Source organism: Gossypium hirsutum, chromosome D04 (assembly GCF_007990345.1).
Source record: "Gossypium hirsutum isolate 1008001.06 chromosome D04, Gossypium_hirsutum_v2.1, whole genome shotgun sequence".
Lineage (NCBI taxonomy): Eukaryota > Viridiplantae > Streptophyta > Magnoliopsida > Malvales > Malvaceae > Gossypium > Gossypium hirsutum.
The window spans coordinates 23,695,467-23,712,389 of record NC_053440.1 but is presented as its reverse complement, the minus strand read 5'-3'; the positions used below and the strand labels follow the sequence as shown (position 1 = coordinate 23,712,389).

At 35.8% G+C, this 16,923-nt stretch overlaps 1 protein-coding gene and 1 long non-coding RNA gene across 2 annotated transcripts; one reads left to right on the top strand and one right to left on the bottom strand.

The window, feature by feature from the left end:
* Window positions 1-415: 415 nt before the first annotated feature.
* On the bottom strand, window positions 416-3,468 carry LOC107899401 (protein trichome birefringence). The gene is made up of 5 exons (XM_016825103.2): window positions 2,279-3,468; window positions 1,802-1,994; window positions 1,502-1,695; window positions 1,238-1,396; window positions 416-1,031 (listed from the first exon to the last, which is right to left on the bottom strand). The coding sequence occupies exons 1-5, from the start codon at window positions 3,322-3,324 to the stop codon at window positions 665-667; spliced, it is 1,959 nt and encodes a 652-aa protein (XP_016680592.2). The 5' UTR covers window positions 3,325-3,468; the 3' UTR covers window positions 416-664.
* Window positions 3,469-4,916: 1,448 nt separating this feature from the next.
* Window positions 4,917-6,970, top strand: LOC107898423 (uncharacterized). The gene is made up of 4 exons (XR_001684396.2): window positions 4,917-5,625; window positions 5,913-6,032; window positions 6,365-6,553; window positions 6,681-6,970. It is a non-coding gene; the product is annotated as an uncharacterized lncRNA (long non-coding RNA).
* The last annotated feature ends 9,953 nt before the right edge of the window (window positions 6,971-16,923 follow it).

Here is a 16,923-nt window from a genome sequence, read left to right as displayed (position 1 = left end):
CTTTTCTTATAATTTCCTAATGTTACTACAAACTACTTAAAATACAGATTGTTAACTCAAATTTAATTTCTTCAAATATTATCTTGTAAATATAAATTAATTATATTAAATCCGAATTTTGGATTCTATTAGGCAAAATATTATCTTTTAATTATTTTTAATTTGAAATCTAAATTCTATTACACGGAAGGGTTTGTCAAGACACCCCATGTGACAATGTGAAAAGCAACATAAGATTGACAACCTAATCAGCATTATTTTATTTGCTTCATAAAAAGCCTCAATGGTCGGTCGTTTATAATGCCAATAACCTAACTTTTTAGGTATCATAAAAATGTAATGACGAAACAAAAATTTTAAAATTAAGCAAACTAAATGGTAAGGAGATTTACAACCCTCAAAGCAAATTTGAGGCTAAGAAAACCATCCTCTATACTTCATATTATACTATAAACAAAGTAACAATTATTACAAGCATAAAATTGATCTCTCCAAGAATAGAGCTTTGCCTTTACTACCTTACTTCCATAATTTAGAAGTAGTGGGAAAAAATAAAAAATTAAAAACTATTATTTTCTCGTACATCTTTTTCTTTTCCCATTTCTTTTGTTTCTACAATTTCACAATGAAATAAAACTCTTTTTAAGTTTGTATGGTGTTCATTTTACCTAGCTCTTCTTTGATGTTGCCGCATTTTGTTTTCTTTTACAAGCAGCTCAGCATATAAAAGCTCGTTCCACGAATCTGGCACACCGGGAAGGCACCAATGGCTGCAGTCCTGGTATTTTAGTGGTGCTACTCTTTCGTCTTCCGGTAATGTTTGCTTCGGGTGTTTCCGGTAGATAGATGGGTGGCCATCCTTTCTGAAATCGGTCAGCCGGGTGATATTTAGGTAGGTGACGTGCGTTTTCATCCCCTTCAGCACTGATTCTAACACCAACATCTTTGGTGGATATGGTTTAAGATATGTTTCGTTCTTGATCGGCTTAGTTTCGCTATCACATGCTCCTCCAGAATTCCACTGTCCGCCACTGGACAAAGATTCAAACACCCGTAAATAATTTAGAAATAATATACTATGGTTGAACTAACATGAAATTCAAAATGAAGACCATGAAAGGCCTCCATAATTCTCAGCAAGTACAAAAATTATGCAGCAAATATAGCAACCGATTGTCCTACCCCTTTGTTCTGTTCCAAAACTGGACCAAAACAACATAAAAAAATCTCACTTTACCTGAAATGCGATGCGGAATAACCCCTAAAGAACACCATAGTCTTCATAGGATTTACACTAGCATCAACCCATCTAGCCCAGGTTGTCAAAGCTTTCCGAAAGGCCTCGAGAACATTCAATTCATTATAAACATGGCTACCTTCCTGGTAATAATCTTTCCTGTAGTTTGCCATTGTTTAATATGAAAAATAATGGTTAAACTCCATAGATCACCCATAACAGCCTTATCAGGTAAACAGTTACATGGAAATATAATCAACCAACCCTTTGGAAGTTTTCTCATGAGTCCACCAATGACCTGTATTGAAGATAAGGATATCTGCCGATTTATATTGATCTGATGATTTTCCAACAAGATCAAGCCGCAATGTCTCCTTCTTTGCTCCAGTTTTGTCTGGCATTTCCCATTCTCGGACCAAGAACGGAGATACGAAGAACTCTATAGTGAAATTATAATCCTGTTCATCATCATCCAAGCCAACCCCAAAAAGGGAAACAAAATAAGTTTCATTAAATTTCAAGTACATTACCTAATGTACCAAAGATAAGCAATGAAAAACCTACTTTGAATATGAAAGAATACGAAGCTTCCCCTCGAAAATAATGTCTTCCATGTGCTTCATAAACATTTTCGGGGTTTTTTGCAGCATTTCTCAGAATGCAAACTAGAGATTCCCACATATTCCTATTTAAAGAATCCCCGACAAAAACAAGCCTCTTACCCCTCAATAACTCCAACATGTGACCACCATTCAATCTTCAAGGGGAAAAAAAAAGGATCAGTTTCATGTAATTAATCTTATTTTAATAATAAAAGAAAACACAATTCAACAGTTTATATTGCAATCTGTAAATGAAAATGCAATCAACAGTTTAGATTACTAACAGAATCAAATAAAATCCCTAGATGACTAATTCAAAGATCAAACATGACCAAATTCCATTAAAGAAAAACCAACTCAATATCAAACCGATCAAACACGCTCAAAAGTATTACTTGGACGATAAGACACTAAAAACAACATTAAAAGAATCAAATACCTTGGTAAAGTGCAGCCTTTAGGCTTCCATTTCAGTTTCTGATAATCTCTATCAGGCCTTCCATTGGCAACGCAACTAAACTGCTCATCAATGAACGAACAGGACCCAGGTTTATAAAGTGGATATGAATCATCCTTCAACCATTTTCCATCGAATAAATCGCAGTTCATCAAAGAGTCGATTAAATTATCAATTTCCTGTTTAGCTGTCAACCCTGAATCACTTCCATTGCTTGGTTTGTTTGTTAGGGAAGCTGAGTAGTTCGACACCACACCCTTTTGCCCTACGATTTTCTCTCCCTTCCCAGAACTTAACTTGTTGGAAGATTCAGATTTAGCTGGAGAATTGGTGCTCCGATTAGCTGCCTCCAGGGTTTTCTCTGTGACCGTTGTTGTCTGATTAGATTTCAGAACTTGAGCTTTATCAGAATTCTCTTTCTTTCCAGTCTGGTTATTTGTACTTGGAGGATTTTGATTCAAGTTAGGAGGAGGAGAAACTGTGGTCTGATTTGCATGCAAAACTGAACTTTTGGTGTTGTTTAAACCACTGTAGGGAGACCTAAAAGTTGTATTTTCGGAGCTGGGGCGTTGTTTATTTATGTTGAAAGATTGGGTTTTGTTGGTTTTTTTGGCAGAAAGTAGGTCCTCACTTGGATTGTTGGCTACTTGAGTTGCAGTGTTATTAGATCTGGTGTTGCTATTAGAAGAAGACGGAGATGAAAATGGAGAAGGAGAAGTGATGTTAAGAGTTCGTGAAGAAGAGGTGTTGGGAAAGAAGTAATCGAAGAGGGAAAATGATTGAGATCTGTAAGAGCCAGCAGATGAAGTAGCTGGAGAGGAAGTTGATGAAAAGATGTTGGTGACCCAAGGAGAAGAAGAGTTAGAAGAAGGGCTAAAAGCTAAGAAAACAGTAAAACCGACGAAGGCAAACATGAAGAAAGCCACTGTTCTCCTTGTTTTGATGATTGAAAACAGAGTCTTAAACTCTGCCGTGACTGCAGTCGTAGTTCCTCCATTGATAGGCGTGTACTTTGCTATATCCGCCATGGAAGAGACCAAACTTGATCTCTTTTGAGTTTCTATCTCGCAAAACTCAGATATAGAATAAAAAACAGATGAGATGGGAAAGTGAAAGAGAAAAATTAGTGTTTGGGGAGAGAGAGTGGAGAAGTGGGACGACTCTTAAATATGAATACGACTCTACACAAACAGATACTAAATTTTAAGTTGATTTTTCAGTTCAATAGTGAATAAAATGAAATACTAGATCAATCTAATTACAAAATTAGGACAGGTTAGTATTAATCCATTTTCGATTCTGAGTAAATTTTTAATTTGTCGGCCATTATTTTGGTAGAATTTTTTATTTTTAATAAATAAAAAAATTCCATAATCAAGTAATCATATATATATATATATAATAAGGTATACAAGTTGATTTTGTGACAAATGACGCATTTTCCATTTTTTTTTAGACTTTTTTAGATAATCTATTTAATTTTTCATTATCCATTTAATTTCTTTACTTTCAGAAATTATTGTATATATTTCTTCTCAAATTAGCCTTCCAAAATATTTTAAATATAAAATTATATTATTTTTATTTAGCTAAATCTATAAATAAAGTACTATAAATAACGTGATAAATATATAAAATAAAAATTGGACAAATGAAATATATTTACTACAAAGCAAATATAATTTGAAATAAAAATATATTTGTAATAAATATATTATTTTCAAATTACAATACTTAAATAAAGTTTGGATTAGTAATAAAAATTGGATGTCTAGATTAAAAGTATTTTAATTATTTATAATTATGCATTGTACGGGTATTAAATCAAACTACTAAAAATTTTAATATTAAACCTAAATTATCTAAATTTATACAAAAAATTATAAAATAATTTAATATGATTGAGTTTAATTAATAATTTATTAATATCATAAAAATATAAATTTTAAATTATTAATAATATAATATTGATGTTTAATATTTATTAATAATTTGGTTTAAATATAATATAATTAACATATTTAATATATTATTGTTTATAATATTGCACGTGCATTAAATATAATATATTAATAATTTTGATGTTTAATTAATAATTATTTTAATTATAAACAATAATTAGATATTTAAATTATTTAAAATATACTAACATTTTAATATTTTTATTTTATTGTACAATCATAAATAATTTATTTAAAATTAACATATTTAATAATTTTTCTAAAAAATATATAAATAAACTATAAATGATTTAAATAATCTAAGTTATTAATATATTCTTAATAAATTTATCTAAATAATTATCTAAACAATAAATTATCTAAGTAATTTTAAATAAATTATCATAAGTAAACTATGATTTTCTTAAAAATTAAAAATAAATTAAATAAATTATATACAGAAATATATTAAAAAGTATCTAAATAATAAATTAAGCTAATATAGATAATAAAGAGATTTCTTTTCAAATTTTAAACCTAAAGGTGGAGCAATTTTCAAATTTTAAACAAGAAGAAAGAAGAGTTATGGATGATTTAAAACTCTAAAAAATTTCTATAAAAAGGAACCTATGAGAAAATAAAAGGATACAGATAAATTTTTAGAAGAATATCGGAACCCCAAAAGAATTTCAAATAAATTAAATACCAATAAAATTTACACCTCAATGTGAAAACCTAAACCCTAAATCCACTATTTTTTTCTTGATAGTGTATGGCGAAGGCGATCAGTGTCGAGTAATGGCAGAGGTTCATCTTCAAGAAAATAAAGAAAGATCAATCTAAGGGTCTGTTTGATAGGGGAAAATATTTTCCGGAATTGATTTTCCACATTTTCCGGTGTTTGTTTGCTGGAAAATATTTTCCTCATGTAAAACCAATTACAAACACGGGAAAAAGAAGCTTTTATTTTTGGAAAATGTCTTACCGCTTCTAATTCGGCAAGACATTTTCAGGAAAATTTTCCTTTCCCTTCCCCTTCCCCTTCCCCTTCCCCTATCCTTGACACCTGATCTTCTGCTTGCCATCAGCCAACACCGATTCTTAACACCAGACACCGGCGTTCATCAAGTCTAGGAATTCTGCCCTGAAATAGGAACCCCGGAAGAGCTTTCTAAGGTGGAAATGGCTCATCAGAGTTTTCGGGATAACCATTTCCATAAAAAAACATAGTTCTGATCTTCTCATGAGAATTCAGGTTAATCTAGGTGCTGAAATTGGGATTTGGGGTCTTTTGTTAATTACTTGTTCATGTAATTTGTTTTCCAATTTTAGAAGAATTGGTTCTCTGCTGTTGGGATTTCCATATAGTTCTCTCTCTGTCATCAACAGGTATTTTTTCTGTTAATTTTCACTTATTTGATTTCTAAATCGAGTCTAGTTCTTGTTTTTTTCTTGCTAGATGGTAGATCGGGTCTGGTTCTATTTTTTCTTGATTTTTAGATCAGTTCATCTGTTTCTAAAGCAGAACTTGAAGACATGAGATCGGGTCTGTTTCTATTTTGGACCACAAAGTTTTGGTTAGATTTAATATCACTTTTAGGCTATATAGGTGGCATAATTATTGGCAAATGAAAACTTTCGGCATAAATTTACAAGAAAGATAATATTTTTGACAGCTACATTTACCCCATCTCAAAGAGGGAAATATGACTGCACCACCAGTAGAAAACGCAATTGCTCTGCATCGTGATTGGAAGAGAACAGAGTTCTTTTTGAATCATGAAGCACTTCAATAGGTAAAAAGCTGATTGGTTTTTGGTTTCGTTGTCTATTGCAAATAAATATCAAGTTCAATTTTCTCTTTTTTCCTGGAACAAGGGATTCATTTTTTCAAGCAAATTTTGATATTTAATGTCTAAACTTAAATGGAATGAATCATAGAGTATGAACAAAAATATATTTGTTGTAGATCACTATCATAATAAATTCCAGGATGTGATGCATGCAAGGCAAAATCAATGTAAACTGCTATGCTGAGTCGGTTCAATATACTACTGGTTTATGTTGGTTTATCCTCGTGACTTTCATTTTCTTCCTCTATGTCTTCTTCTGTTTTCCAATTGAGCAGGTCATCAAAGCCGAGCAAAAACAAGTTTCTCGAAGCCTCTCTGGCACAATTGCAGAAGTAACAAATGAATAAAACTCAGCTATCAGAGTTGAGATTCCAGATATTGTGTTTGTATCATCATGTGCTGATCTAACTCTATCACCAGGTGCAGGCCTCTGCATTGATACTACCTATGGTCCAATTTTTCTGGTAAGTATCATGCTTTTATTAAAGGAACGATATCTTTCACACTTTCAGAAAACTTGACAATTATGTTATTTAGCAATATACGAATAGCAATCTAACTTTAGTAAGTATTGTCTGTTCTTCCTTTCAGATTGCTGACTCATGGGAATCTCTAAACGGATGGCTTGATGCTATCCGCTTAGTTTACACAATTTATGCAAGAGGTAAGATCGATGTTCTCGCCAGTATCATTACAAGCTAATTATTGTGTTGAGCTTACATTTTGTCCAAGTCCTTTATATCTGTCTTCAATTTTGGTCTTGTATATCATCAAATATTTTGGAATAATGTAAGGTTGAGCTAACTTTTATGTCAAATTATTCATTTGGCATTTAGATGATAATATATTTCTTCTGCTGCTTATAAGGCATTTCCATTCTATCTTCACTAAGACTTGAGAGTTTATTTTTCTTAAAAAGTAAATATATCTAGGCATCTACCATGTTGTAATTGCTGCGAGCTTTGTTTTTTATCCTCCATTGTTTTTGCTTTTTTTGGGGGGGTTAATCTGCTGTGTTTCTGCTGTTGATGGAGTCTTTGCTATAAACTCATCGTGGTTAATCAATTCGGATAATTGAAACAATTTCATCTATTGAAAGGTTTGGAAATTTACTTAATCAATCCAGAATTCGAGATGAATAAAAAAATCTATATCCAAGCCTACTTGCTTCTCTAAAAAAAATTACAATTATTTGTACATACTAACTAATATTTTCTCAAAAGTAACATATATTTTTGGCTAAAATAAATTACAATTATTCAATACTTGTTTTTTTAACACTGTCGAAACCGTTTTTTGAAAACAAAAATTTTAGTTTCGACTTAAAAATAAGAACTGGAGTCGCCACCAATCCTTTATTAAGGTGTGATCGGCCCACCTTAAAAATAATTTTGGTCTGCGAAATTTGAGAAAACAGGTTCGGGAGTCAGTTACGCACGAGGAAGGATTAGCACCCTCGTAACGCCCAAAATCGGTACCAAATTGATTGTTTAATGTCTTGGTGTCAAAAATTTGAAAACATTTTAAAGAAAACTTTTTATTTCATGAATGAATCAAAATAGTAAGACATTCTTATTTCAAAGAAATAAAACACCACACCCAGTGAGTTAGGGCACAATGTTTTTAAATCTTCAAAATACCCGAATATTGCCTTTTGCTTTTGAAAATTCTTATTTCGAGAAGAAAATGTCATGACCAGTAAGTTAGGACCCAACATTTTTGAATTTCGGAGAATAAGCTTTTATTTAAAATTTGCGAATTTATTGCAAAACGAATACTTGGCTTTCTAAATTCATCAAAAAATAATCGCAATCCAGTAAGTTAGGACACGATCTTTCTCAAGAATCATGAATGCCAAATATCTCGAAAATTTATGAAATGTCATGATTTTAATACTTTAATGAAACCAGAATATATATTTTCTAAAAAAGCATGTCAAAAAGTTAATGTATAACATGTAACTTTAATATGAATTACTTGTATATGTAAGATATGTATATAAAACAATGGAATATATGGAACAATGAAAATGTTTATAATAATTTTAAAAAAATGTATATATATACTATAAAAGATGAATATATGCTTTAAATTATAAAATATGGAAAGCATGTGAATATTTTAAAATGTGCATGTATATGTTTGTGGAAAAAAAATGAAGAATAATATATAACAACATACGTATATACATATTTACAAAAGTAAAAAGGTTTTTGAAATTAAAAATATAAAAAGAATGTTTGTATGTACACGAAAATAATAATTACAATATTAATAATAAATAATAATAATAATAATAATAATAAACAAGTATAATATAATAATAATAAATAATTAAATAGTAAAATAGTTTAAAAATGGATTAAATTGAACAAAAGACGAAAAAAAGGCAAATTTGAAATAAATAAAAAAGGACCAATTTGAATGCGCAGGAAACAATGGAGGACCGAAAAGGAAATATGCCCATTAGTTCCACGGCGCCGTTTCAACGCAATCTGCGAACCTGGTCAATGGACCAAATTGAAACAGGCGCGAAATTTTGTGGCAAAACTGCAAGCGCGTGAAATACTGCATTTAAAATCAAAATAAAATGGGAGGGACCAAAAACGAAATTTCCCACCTGACGTTAGAGCGCGCGGATCCTCCCCTTCGGGTCGGGTCACCACGCGGGTCAGGCCTGGGAAAACGGCGCCGTTTTGATTTATTATTAAAACAGATTTTAAAAAAAACCATTTCATCATATTAAAAAGAAAAAAAAACAAGGTTCCCCCCTTTCTTTGCTCTGCTAGGGCTTCGCACCCAAACGCCGTCGCGCCGCCATTCGCCTAGCCAGCGCTCCGATCACGAAGGAGCTGGCCACCAGGTAAGCGCTCCCCTTTTCTTTTTATGTTATTTCCTTTTCTTTTCTAAATAAATAATAATAATAAAAGTAGAAAAAAAAAGAACAGAAAATAGCGAGGGAAAACAAAGAATCCCGATTTCACCTTGAAAAACAAAGGATCTGTACTTTCGATGTTCTTTTGTCTATTTTCCTATTTATTTCTCTGTTATTCTTTCGATTTCCCCCCTTTTACACTGAAAATATTGGCTTTAAATAGCCGAAAAATAGAAAAGAAAAAATAAATCCAAATAAATCTATTTGGTTGTTTGTTGGCCCGATTTTTGCTCTTTCCTTTCGCTTGTTGCAGGTACGTGCTTGAGGAGCGGCGTTTGCGGAGGTGTGGCGTGCGTAGAGGAGCGCAAAGTGGCAGCAGTTGTGGCGCCAGATTGCTGGTGGCCGCTTAGGGTTTTCTAAAATTTTTGGGCTGATTTGGGTCAGAAAATGGGCCTCTAATTTGGTTATTGGGTCAGGGTGTTATTGGGTTTGTTGATTGGTTTGGGCCCGGGCGTATTTGGGCTTATACAACTGCCCCCCTTTGCTCATTGTCGTGTAACGGGAATAGAGCAAAGACTAAAAGCCCAATTGTGCCCGGTCTTACTGGGCCTAGACTTCATCGGTGCTTTTCTTCTTCAAGTAGCCTCGTTCCTTCCTACTGCATCTTCAGAGGTATGGGAACTGGTGCTTCGATCTACTTCACTGCAATGTCGGGGAGATAGGATTCGTATGCTGTAGCTTATTAAAAGGACAAAATTTGTTATCTTTAATCTGCTCCACTGCAACTTCAGAGAGATAAGACTTGTAGCTTCAATTTATTCTGCCACAACTTAAAGATAAATCTAATGCGATCTGCTCTACTGCAACTTCAGAGAGATAAGATCTGTGATTTTAATTCACTCCATTGCAACTTCAAGGAGATAAGACCGGTTATTTTTGTCTGCTCCACTGCAACTTCAGGGAGATAAGACTTGTATCTTCGATCTACTTCGCCACCAATATGGGAAGACAAGATCTGCTCTCTTTGATCTACTTCATGCCAATACATGAAGACAAGATCTGCTTTCTTCAATCGATTCCACTGCCGACCAGAGAGATAGAATTACTGGCTTTAATGTACTCCACTGTAACCTCAGGGAGGTAAAATCTGCCATCTTCGATCTACTCCACTACTGCCTAGGAAGATAAGATCTGTAATCTTTAATCTATTCCACTGCTGCCCAGAGAGATAGAATTACTGGCTTTAATGTACTCCACTGTAACCACAGGGAGGTAAAATTCACCATCTTTGATCTGCTCCACTACTGCTTGGGGAGACAAGATCTGAAATCTTCAATCTATTCCACTGTTGCCCAGGGAGATAGAATTATTGGCTTCAATGTACTCCACTGTAACCACAGGGAGGTAAAATTCACCATCTTTGATCTGCTCCACTATTGCTTGGGGAGACAAGATCTGAAATCTTCAATCTATTCCACTGCTGCCCATGGAAGTAGAATTACTGGATTCAATGTACTCCACTGCAACCACAGGGAGGTAAAATTCACCATTTTTGATCTGTTCCACTACTGCTTGGGGAGACAAGATCTAAAATCCTTAATCTATTCCACTACTGCTCAGGGAAGTAGAATTATTGGCTTCAAAGTACTCCACTGTAACCACAGGGAGGTAAAATCCGTTATCTTTGACCTGCTCCACTACTGTTTAAGGAGACAAGATCCAAAATCTTCAATCTATCCCACTGCTGCCCAGGGAAGTAGAATTATTGGCTTCAATGTACTCCATTGTAACCACAGGGAGGTAAAATCCGCCATCTTTGACCTGTTCCGCTACTGCTTGGGGAGACAAGATCTGAAACCTTCAATCTATTCCACTGCTGCCCAGGGAGATAGAATTACTGGCTTTAATGTACTCCACTGTAACCTCAGGGAAGTAAAATCCGCCATCTTCGATCTGCTCCATTACTGCTTAGGGAGGTAAGATCTGTAATCTTCAATCTATTCCACTGCTTCCCAATGAGATAGAATTACTGGCTTCAATGTACTCCACTGTAACCTCTGGGAGGTAAAATCCACCATCATTGATCTGTTCCACTACTACTTAAGGAGGTAAGATCTGTAATCTTCAATCTATTCCACTGTTGCCCAGGGAGATAGAATTACTGGCTTCAATGTACTCCACTATAACCTCAGGGAGGTAAAATCTGTCATCCTTGATCTGCTCCACTACTGCTTAGGGAGGTAAGATCTGTAATCTTCAATCTATTCCACCGCTGCCCAGGGAAGTAGAATTAATGGCTTCAATGTACTCCACTGCAACCATAGGGAGGTAAAATCCGCCATCTTTGACCTGCTCCACTACTGTTTAGGGAGACAAGATCCAAAATCTTCAATCTATTCCACTGCTGCCCAGGGAAGTAGAATTATTGGCTTCAATATACTCCACTGTAACCACAGGGAGGTAAAATCCGCCATCTTTAAACTGCTCTGCTACTGCTTGGGGAGATAAGATCTGAAATCTTCAATCTATTCCACTGTTGCCTAGGGAGATAGAATTACTGGCTTCAATGTACTCCACTGTAACCTCAGGGAGGTAAAATCCGCCATCTTCGATCTGCTCCACTACTGCTTAGGGAGGTAAGATCTGTAATCTTCAATCTATTCCACTGCTGCCCAGGAAGATAGAATTACTGGCTTCAATGTACTCCACTGTAACCTCAGGGAGGTAAAATCTGCCATCCTTGATCTGCTCCACTACTGCTTAGGGAGGTAAGATCTTCAATCTTCAATCTATTCCACTACTGCCCAGGGAAGTAGAATTACTGGCTTCAATGTACTCCACTACAACCACAGGGAGGTAAAATTCACCATCTTTGATCTGCTCCACTACTGCTTGGGGAGATAATATCTAAAATCCTCAATCTATTCCACTACTGCTTAGGGAAGTAGAATTATTGGCTTCAATGTACTCCACTGTAACCACAGAGAGGTAAAATCCGCCATCTTTGACCTGCTCTACTACTGTTTAGGGAGACAAGATCCAAAATCTTCAATCTATTCCACTGCTGCCCAAGGAAGTAGAATTATTGGCTTCAATGTACTCCACTGTAACCACAGGGAGGTAAAATCCGCCATCTTTGACCTGCTCCGCTACTGCTTAGGGAAACAATATCTGAAATCTTCAATCTATTCCACTGCTGTCTGGGGAGATAGAATTACTGGCTTCAATGTACTCCACTGTAACCTCAGGGAGGTAAAATCCGCCATCTTCGATCTGCTCCACTACTGCTTAGGGAGGTAAGATCTGTAATCTTCAATCTATTCCACTGCTGCCCAGGGAGATAGAATTACTGGCTTCAATGTACTCCACTGTAACCTCAGGGAGGTAAAATCCACCATCTTTGATCTGCTCCACTACTGCTTAGGGAGGTAAGATCTGTAATCTTCAATCTATTCCACTGCTGCCCAGAGAGATAGAATTACTGGCTTCAATGTACTCCACTGTAACTTCAGGGAGGTAAAATATGCCATCAACCTGCTCCACTGCAACCGAGGGAGGCAAGGCTGGTATCTTCGATCTGCTTCGCTGTCAATGCAGGAAGGCAAGATCTGCTATTTTCACTGATCTGTTCTCTGGAGGACATGACCTGTATAATAAACCTAATTATGCCTAATGATTAGGATGGCATGATCAAAATGAATCAAATGCTCCTAACTAGACATGTATGAATGACATTTGAATGAATGCAGAATGTCATGAAAATGATATTTTAACGCTTGAGTTGTTATTACTCCAAGTTTATTAAGGTTTCATCACTAATGTGCTATAACACCTTCTTGCTCAGATGGCGTCTCCAAAGAAACACTTGACTAGATTGCCCCCGCTGTAAACCTTCAAAGTTTAATCCATTGGGATGTAAAAATTTGTACCATCTTTCTCCCGTTGTAACCCAAAAGTAAAAGATTTGGCCTTTTCTCAATCCTCTACTATCACAATTCAAGGAAACAGGATGTGAAACTCTTTGGTCTCTTACACCATTCCCAATGTGTCATATCAAATACTCATGCACAAATGAAGAATTCTTCTCCAAGAATAACTTCTGATTCGGTGATCATTGCTTGCTTGTTCATTTAAGCTTTGCCACCAACACGACATCTTGCTGTTTTTCAATCAATGTTTTAGACAACAAAATTTAAAAGGATAGTCTTAATTTAGACTCTTCCTTATTAGATTTCCAACCTTTGAACCTGGTGCATTCTAAACAATAGTCCTGTTTGAGGTTCCTATATTATTTAGAAGCTTTTAGAGTAATATGCAAAACTTCCCTTGTGAAAGTTTTATTAGTCCATTAATTATTATTCTAATGCCACATACTTGCAAAAAGATCATGGATAAGAATAGAGTTGGCTCTGAGCACAGCTCGAAATGAATAAATTGCCAAGGATAATAAAGATGGATAACAAAGAAATTGATTTAGGAATGCGTATCATGGAAATGAATGAAATGTTCCAAGAATAACAAAAATGGTATAAGGATCATGTACCCCAGATATCGTAGCTTGAACTTCTCTGTACAAACTTTTCGAAGACCATTTTGAGTTTAACATGTGTTTAGGAGATCTACAGTACTTTGTCGATGCCCCAAAATGTTGCCTACCATTTCCTATTGATTTAGGTATAGTAAGACCACTGCATGCCCCCCATTCTGATCAGTATTTGAGCTGTTCTGAAAATTTCAAACGCCATTTTGATCAACATTTGAGCCGCCCTTTTTGGGTTTACAACTCAAATCCCCTTTGGTCTAAGGCGCCCTTTGCGGGTTTTCACCTTAGCCTCTCCATTTTTACTTTTTCATTTTTCATTTTTCATTTTCACTTTTTCATTTTTCATCTCATCATTTTTTCGACTCAAAGTGCCCTTTGCGGGTTTTTATCTTGGTCATCTCATTCTTTAAGTGGAGTATTTCCTGACTGAACCTGAGTTTACAGGACTTTGCAGGTTTATCATCCATCTCCTTCAAAATCAAAGCTCCTTTGGAAAAGACCTTCTCTATAACATAAGGTTCTTCTCAATTTGGCATCTGTTATATTTTTTGTAGCGTGAGGATCTTCCTCAGCATTAGGTCGCCATCGTGGAATTCTCTGAGACAAACCTTTTGCTGTAGGCTCGCATCATTCATTTCTTGGTATATCTGACCCTGATGAATAGTTTCTAGCCTTTTTCTTCAACTAAGTTCAGCTAACCGTATCGGGATTGGATCTTCATCCTACTTCAGCTCAGCCAAAACTTGAAAAGAAAGAATTTCAACTTCAATGAAAAAAATGGGATAAACTGGAAAGAGTGGCATTGCCCCGGTAGAGTTTTCATTGCACCATTCATGATATTCACCTTGAACATACTACAAATTACTAGTATCGTGCTGTTGTTCAGATTGCAATAACAGCACTTAAACCGGGCACATCCTAGTATGACCATGCGAAGGCATATTTGAATGCTTGGAGTAACCCAACAACGTCTTGCTTTATTTTTTCGGTCATGCATATTCCCTCAAGGTCACAGTCTCTATTGTCTCATTTGTTTCTCTTATTGCATTACCATCCTCAACAAGTCCGGAGATAAGCTACAATTTATGACATCTTCAAAGTCATGAGATCTATCTAAACACATGTCTCACTCAAAAGGCGATTTTGAGTCTGTAGCAGCGTCACTCATGTCATTGATATCCAATGACCTATTGTAGGTGCTAAAGGATATACAAAGAATAATATGAATGAATGAATGAATGGTTTGGCAGAAAAAATCCAAAAGAATGGGAAAAAAATCGTAAAGAATGAAAGAACATTTGCTCAAAGATGATTGCAACAATGTATTTCATTAAAATAATAATGTTTAGACGTGAGCCTATCTCACAAAGAAATTCTTATTGCTTCTAGGCTGAAAGCAACAAGTGTGTTCTGAACATTACTCTAGCAGACTCTAAATACATCAGAGGTTTCCTCTACAGTCTCATTATTTAGAACACCTCTAAGGCGAATATCTAATAAGGACCCTTTTAATTGTGTCTGCATGTATGACATTGATGTGAAAATTTCTCACCACTTCTTCATACATTGCAGTCCCTTCATCCTCAATCATGACTGGGTAGCAAATTCTCTGCACTAGACGAGTCACCAAACTTGACAACACCCATGTTGATGAGTTTTTCAACTAGCTTTTTGAAGGTAATACAATTCTCGATTGAGTGCCCTGTAATTCCCGCATGGTAGTCACACTGTGTGTTCGCATCATACCACTTGGGATACGGAGGTTGTGGGGGTTTTAAGTAGGAAGGGGAAACAACGTGCGCATCAAATAAGCTTTGGTACAACTCCTTGTACGACATCGGAATTGGCGTGAACTGGAGCTTCTCAGTACCTGGTTTCACTCTAGATTCCTATCTCATTGAACTTTGTTGACTAGCAACCCCCTTTCCTAGATGACTTACAGCAACTGATTTAGAATAACCTGTGTTGTTCACCTCATTTTCTCTTCTCCTTGAGGCTGACCGCTTGTTACTCTCTTCCGCCTCAATTTTCCCGCTTCTTATAGCATTTTCAATCATTTCACCATTCATAATTATGTCAGAAAAGCTTTTTGTAGCATTTCCTAACATATGCGTAATGAATGGGGCTTTTAGTGTGTTAATGAACAGCATGGTCGTTTCTTTTTCTAAGATCGGTGGCTGAACTTGGACTGCGACTTCCCTCCATCTCTGTGCGTATTGCCTAAAGCTTTCACTCGGCTTCTTCTCCATGTTTTGAAGGGTGATTCTATCAGGAGCCATGTCCGTTACATGACTATACTATTTCATGAATGCTTGGGCCAAATCCCTCCATGAACCAATCGTGGTACGACTCAGTTGGTTGTACCATTTAGATGCTGCCCCTGAAAGGCTATCCTGGAAACAATGTATCAATAGCTGGTCATTGTTAACGTATCCAGCCATTCACCTGCAGAACATGGTGATATGAGCTTCTAGGCAAGTTCTCCCATTGTACTTGTCGAATTCTGGCATCTTAAACTTGTGAAGGAGTACCAAATCTGGAACTAAGCTTAGCTCTTTGGTATCAATCCCGCGATAGCTTTCAGTGACTTCCATCGCCTTGAATTTCTCCTCAAGCCACCTACACTTTTCCTCAACTGTCTCGGTAACTCCTCCTTCATTCTTTCCTTTTCAACCACTTCATCAAAGTCAGGAACGACATAGTTAACAGGATTATTTTTAGGATTAGAACCCGGCCCAGCTTGGAAGTTCGAAATACCAGCCCGGAATTGCTGAGGCATGATAGTGACAGTAGATTTACGCGGGTATTCAGCTTGAGCTCGCATATGTGGAGGGGTGAAACCTGGAGGATAGAGTGGTTCATCATAACTTCTCTCATCGACATTTGTCATGGGGCCCTTTCCTTTATCACTTCCCTTAGTTATCAGTTGGGTTAACTTTGCCACTATATTTTCTTGGGATTCTCGCATCTTCTCAGACATCTCTTGTTTCATCTTGTCTAACCGCTCATGCACCTGTAGCTGAAGTCGGTCTTGCATCTCCTTCTGACACTGTTCGAGTTTTTCCAATCTCTGATCCATGTCCTTAATCTTTGCTCGAGTGCTGTAACGGTGTTTGGTTGGTTGGTTGGTTTCCAGGTTAACTGAGCAATAATTTTAGTCAATTAGGATCCCTTAACGGTGTTTAGTGCATGGATGTAATGTGATGCAAGTGCATGAAATGAATGCAAAAAATAGACGTTGATTCATGTTCAATTTTTTACTAGAAAACAATTCTCTTTACATAAAGCGGACATATATATACGACTTTACCCTCGTACTCGAAGCAAAGACATCTTCTTCTTCTTCATCCGGATGTTAAGATAAACCTCGCGAACTTTCAAAAGATGTCACTGCTAGCTTCTTCTGCTTGATTCTG